The 6,366-nt window shown below is 32.1% G+C and overlaps 1 protein-coding gene across 1 annotated transcript; it reads right to left on the reverse strand.

The window, feature by feature from the left end:
• Positions 1–546: 546 nt before the first annotated feature.
• LOC105118888 (nucleosome assembly protein 1;3-like) lies at positions 547–3,063 on the reverse strand (the record flags this gene model as incomplete). Its single annotated transcript, XM_011016946.1, has 9 exons — positions 547–859; positions 960–977; positions 1,071–1,794; positions 1,890–1,933; positions 2,023–2,200; positions 2,292–2,476; positions 2,569–2,630; positions 2,740–2,827; positions 2,959–3,063. Coding segments are annotated over 9 exons (1,473 nt in total), but the record flags the coding sequence as incomplete, so codon positions are not given.
• Positions 3,064–6,366: the final 3,303 nt, after the last annotated feature.

Consider the following 6,366-nt stretch of genomic DNA (forward strand, 5'->3'; position numbering starts at 1 on the left):
AGTTTTGTTGTAGGTTCCATATCTCACATCACTGCTTTAGGTTTTAGTCACTACTTTAGGTGCTTTAGGTTTTAGTCACTACTTTAGGTTTTAGTCATCATTTACTGTGTGTATATGTGTGTAAAAGGTACTTTTATCATAAAATGCAAACGTGAAGCATTATATAAATGTTTTGTATGATGAAAAGCAAGTGATTATGGATTTATGAAATAAAATTATGTTTTACATGATTAAGCACATTATCTTTTTTTAGAATAAAGATTTAATCTGACTTATTAAGATATAATTGATCTTGTAGTGTCATTTGATTCAATTCCAATTTAATTAGTATCTTGAAACAAGTTTCTATCGTGTCATGCATCTCAAATTTAATTTTCAGCTTTATTAGGGCATTATTATTTTTATTGGGGTTACTTAACAATGTGATAAAGAAATTTACATCAATACTTTTATCATAAAATCCAAACATGTAGTTTATCTTTAAGATGTTTTGGGGTAATTTTCATTTCATTTTATTTTATTTTATTTGTATACTTAGCCCTTATCTAGTTGAATAAAATGGCCAATATCAAGCAGCCATTAAATTAGATACACTGATAGACAACATTTCTAGTTTCACTCCAGATGCTTAGCTAACGAAAAGAAAAGAAAAGAACATTGGCCATATCGATATATGTAGATGATACATAGAGAGTCAATGCCACAGAGCTGAAGCTTTTGGTCACCTAGGACTGATGATGCTACAATCTTCAAGCTGCTCCTGTCATTTGTGTGCAAGTGTGATCCAACACTACTGTTGCTTGCACTCAGGAGGGTGCTCCCTTTGTTGACCTTTCTGAATTTGTGGCCCTCCAATCTTCTGCAATTAATAAAACCAAATCAGATTTTCTCGGAACTTTATACCCAGAACAACAGATAGCATAAAAAACTATAATAATGAAATATCAGCTGCAAGTTGCCTTGTGTCCATCGGATGACTGAAAGAATATTGCAAAGAAAGAAACAGTGGAAGAATATGTTAGCATCTTCAAAAATATGGAAGCCTAGCTTATAAAATTGATGCACTTTACCTTCTTCCAGACCTGTTTTTCTTCCTCTTCCTCCTTATCCTCGTCTTCAACACCCTTCTTTAGACCCCATTTTCTTTCCTTTTCCTCATCCCCATCCTCATCATTGTCCTCTTTGATGTCCTTCTTCACACCTTGTTTTCTTTTCTCTTCTTGCTCAGCCTCCTTATCGCTTTCATTGTCCTTCTCATCCCCATCATCATTCTCCTCATCTTCAGCTTCATCATCATCATCCTTCTTCAAGTCCCATTTTCTTCCCTTTTCCTCATCCTCATCCTCATCACAGTCCTTTTTGCTGTCCTTCTTCACACCTTGTTTTCTTTTCTCTTCTTGCTCAGCCTCCTTGTCGCTTTCATTCTCCTCATCTCCAGGCTCATCATCCTCCTCATCTCCAGGCTCATCATCCTCCTCATCATCATCCTTCAAGCCCCATTTTCTTTCTTTTTCCTCATCCTCATCCTCATCATAGTCCTTTTTGATGTCCTTCTTCACACCTTGTTTTCTTTTCTCTTCTTGCTCAACCTCCTTGTCGCTTTCGTTGTCCTCCTCATCCCCATCATCATTCTCCTCATCTTCAACCTCGTCCTCATCATCGTCGTCGTCGTCGTCGTCGTCATCACCATCACCATTGCCATCATAATCTATACCATCTAACTCATCTTCCTCGATAGCCTCTCCAGTAAACCATGACACAGCATGTGGAATGATTTTGTCTCGAATAATAATACTATCATCCACAAAAACATGTCCATATCAGAGAAAAGGAGAAAGAGATGTACAGAATAGACCCAATGAAGTTCACATAAAGAATGTGGGACTTACCCTATATTGTAGTCTCGTTTTAGCCGGTCCTGAAGTTCATCATACTGTGAACACAAGAGACTACGACATCAATTAACATATCAACAGACTTACCCTATATTGCTTTCCTTGTACATAACGAAGCGGAACTTACATCATCATCATCTAGGTCATCCTCATCCTCAGGGATCTGAGGAGGATTAAAGAATGTGAAGAAACTTTCACAGTTCTTAATTGTCATGGTGGTTTTGGTCTTCTTTGACACCATTCTTTGTTTCCTCTTCACAACCTTCTTCGTCAAGCATTTCTCAGGATACCATTCAATTTCCGTCCTAAAAAATCAGATGAAACATTATAAGAAGGAAAATTAGAAAGGAAGAGAATAAAAACTCTCAGCACAACAACATTAATATAATTAACTACCCAATTGCTTGACTCAAAATAGGATCAGATTCATCAATTATGTGATAAGTTTTTGTCAGGACAGAATTTTTGAAGTAAGGACAAGGGTTGAAGTAAAACTCCAGCTCGAAACCCTCGGGATTTTGAAGTCTCGACCACTTGATATCTTTTATGAACTTTAGGGCTCCTTCATCTTGTCCCTTAATCTATTGCAAGAATCAATTGATAAATCACATTACACAGTGATCAATCCAAAAGGAAGAAATTTATGTTGCATATGTTTGCACGCCTTGCATACCTCCTCTGCTAGTACTTCATGAGTTTTCATTGCAGTGAGCCAGAATTCAGGCACTCCTTTCTCTGCATTGAAGAATACTATACTCTTAAGTTCAATGTAAGGCATTGCTTTCAAATACTCCATGGATGTTTGCCAAAAACAAGATAGACAGTTAAAAATATACGCTAATACCTTCTATAGCTTGATCCTCTTTTATGCTGTCTAATTTAGCAGACATAACCCCGTCAACTTCTTTTAGACCATTCACAATCTCATATCTCTGCGCCGAGAGCCCATCAAAAACTTAAATTAATTACAGAAATACGGAACAAAAATTGTAATGCATGCTACCTCTGATTCAACATTCACGTAACACATGCAGAAGTATTAATGCGAAGACAATACACACACCTTAGTGTATAGTGGTTGATAAAGCTTGTTGTATTTAGCTTCTAATGCCCTTCTCTCCTCAAGAAACTGTGCTTCCAGCTCATCATGTTGGCTCTGCAGAATACATCAATTCGCGTATGTAATTAAGTATGTCATGATCATCTATACATGTAATAAAACTTAACAAAAATATTGAAAACTGGGCTATAAAATAACACAAGCTTATGAAAACATAAACAGCACAATATTTCTTGTAGAAAGTAGATAGATACACCAACCTGAAGAAGTCTGAGACACTCCACGTGTTTTACTCACACGGGAATGTTTGGGGGATGGGAAAATAGAAATAGCCTAGAAAAGGAGGGAAAGTGAGTTTAGTTTTCTCTTATGAGGGAAGGAGATGTCGATGTGAGCTTACAGGTTTTTTATTTATAAGTTGAGAAAGTGATGCGTTTCTTGTTGTCTTGACTTTGGTATCTATCTGATGCTGTTAAGGGGTTCGAGCATACAGCCCATTGGAATCGATTTCAAGTTTAACTGTCAAGTAAAGCCAGGAATGATCAGCTTCAGGATGAAATTAATACCAATTTTTCATCTGGGACAAAGTAAAATTCACTCATATCGCTTTGGAGTTTAGAATAAATTTCCGCTTTAAGTAAAGTATAGATAGAATTCTTTTATCTTGTTTCGTGCTGTGCATTGTTTCTTTTATCTATTCTACCTCAAAAAATGAGTAGATTATAAATTACTCCTTGTGGTTTATTGTTAGAAATGTTTAGGACAGAAATAACTATAAAATTAGTTTAAAAATGTGAAAATATTATTTTTAAAGTATTTATTTATCTTATATAGAGATAATATCTTTATGATATAATTAAACTCTCTAAATTTTTAAAAAAATAAAAAGATAAGACCAAGAAAATATATATATATATATTGTGTTTCTTTTCTTTATGATAACATACTTTTATAGACTTGAAATATAACGATGAAATAATATAATTATTTATCAAATAATATAATTGTTTATCGAACAATATAACTATTGATGAAATATTATAATTGTTCTTCAAATAATATAACTGTTGATAAAATAACATGATTATTCATCAAACAATATGACTATTCATAAAAAAATATAATTGTTCATATTAAGTTCTAACTTCCAAATGCTATCTTTTGATCTTTTAAATATCCATATAATAATATTAGATAGCCAAATAGAAAAGTTTGTTCATCATGGCTTAATTTACTATATAATAGAAACTCATACTTAGAAATATTAGGAAGGAGTGTTTCTTTTCAATGTGAGATAAACATCTTTTCTTTATTCATTTACAAACTACTCCTACAATCCCCTACTAATTTGTAATGTAAGTCTTTTCACTTGATAGAATTATACTTATAAAAAGGTATTTTACAATTTAAACCTTCAATTAGTATTAGAACTTGAATTCTACTAAAGTTAATGGTGTCCGTAGATTAAACCAAAACTTTTGTTGTATAATAAAAGATACTACACACATAATATTATCCAAACTCTTAAAAAGGTTTACAACTGTTTAGCACTATTATGGTCATGTGCTAAAATCATAAAAAAAAAAATCTTGAATATTTATAAGAAAAAACCTAACTCTTGTCAAAAGCAGCACCACTTTTATATTCATATAGGTAGAATTATACATATCTCTATTACATTAGACATAAACTTTAAATTACAATAAGAGCTCACGCTCATTCTACTTTTCGTAATAGAATACACTTAATACTATCAGAATAAGGACTCAAATTAATTATCAGTATCCAACAGATACAAAACAGTAACTTGTTATTACCCATTAAACTAAGAGATAAGTTTTTTGCTAATCCAAAGTTGGGTTCCTATTATTGGTATCTTTAATAACAGGTTTCAACCCCATTTCATTAGTTGTTTTTCAAACCATTTCTCTAGATAGTCCTTTTGTAAGCGGATCCACTAAATTATTCACAAACTTCACATAGACAATGGTGATTACACCATTTGTAATCAACTCTCGAATTTATCCATGTTGAATACTTATATGTCTTGACTTACCATTGTAAATGTTACTATAAGCTCGAGACATAGTTGTTTCACCACGCAGTATAAAGAAATAGCTGACATAGGTTGTGGCAACAACTTAATATCAAACAACATATTTCTTAACCATTTTGCTTTTACCGGCAGCAGTTATAGCAATAAATTCTAATTTCATTGTAGCATGATATATGCATGTTTGTTTCTTAAATGCCCAAGATATTGCACCTTTTTCAAGTGAGAAAATTCATCCTGATGTAGACTTATTATCACTTGAACTAGTCATCTAGCTTACATCACTATATTATTTAATCATAGATGGAAAATCAAAATAAAACAAGCCTAAATTGATCATTTTTTTAGGTAACCAAAAACTCTTGCAATAACTTTCCAATGATTTGTATTCGACTTGCTTGTATAACTTGATAACTTGATAACTTGCATATAGAAAAAGTTATATATGGTCTTGTACAATGCATAGCATACATAAGACTTTCAATGGCACTAACATATTCTAGTTGTGCTACCACTTTATCACAATGATCATTTAACTTTATACTGAGTCAAATGGGGTATTAGCCTCTTTTATATTGAGATGCTTAAACTTATAAAGCATTTTCTCAATATACTGTGACTGATTAAGTGCATAACCACTGCTATATTTCTTAATTTTCATACCTAAAATTGTATCTACTTCACCAAGATCTGTCATTTTAAATATAGAAGTGAGATACTTTTTGTTTCAACTATTTCAATCATATTGGTGCTAAATATTAACATGTCATCTACATAAAAACAAATAATCACACCAAAATCTTTTGTGAATTTGGAATACATATATTTATCAGAACCATTGTGATAAAAATCATTCAATAAAATTTCTTTGTCAAACTTTTCATGCCATTGTTTCAAAGCTTGTTTTAAAACATATATGGATTTTACCAATTTACAGACTTTTTCTTTATTTCCAGGAAGTATAAAACCTTCAGGTTGCTTTATATATACTTCTTTCTTTAAATCTCCATTTAAAAAAGTCATTATTACATCAATTTGATGAACATACAATTTATAAATTGATGCTAATGTAAATAAAATTCTAATTGATATAATTCTTGTCACTAAAAAATAAGTGTCAAAATAATTAATACCCTCCTTTTGAGTAAAACCTTTGACAACCAATCTTGCCTTGAAGGTTTATATAGAACCATTGGTATTATATTTTGTTCTAAACACCCACTTACATTCTATTGGCTTAAAACCTGGAGGTAAATCTACTAGGATCCAAGTATTGTTAGACAATATTGAATCTATTTCATCATTTATCGTTTCTTTTCAAAAAACATCCCTAGAAGACTTAGCTTGACTGAATGTCT

Source organism: Populus euphratica, unplaced genomic scaffold, assembly GCF_000495115.2.
Source record: "Populus euphratica unplaced genomic scaffold, PopEup_1.0 scaffold2317.1, whole genome shotgun sequence".
NCBI classification, from domain to species: Eukaryota; Viridiplantae; Streptophyta; class Magnoliopsida; order Malpighiales; family Salicaceae; genus Populus; species Populus euphratica.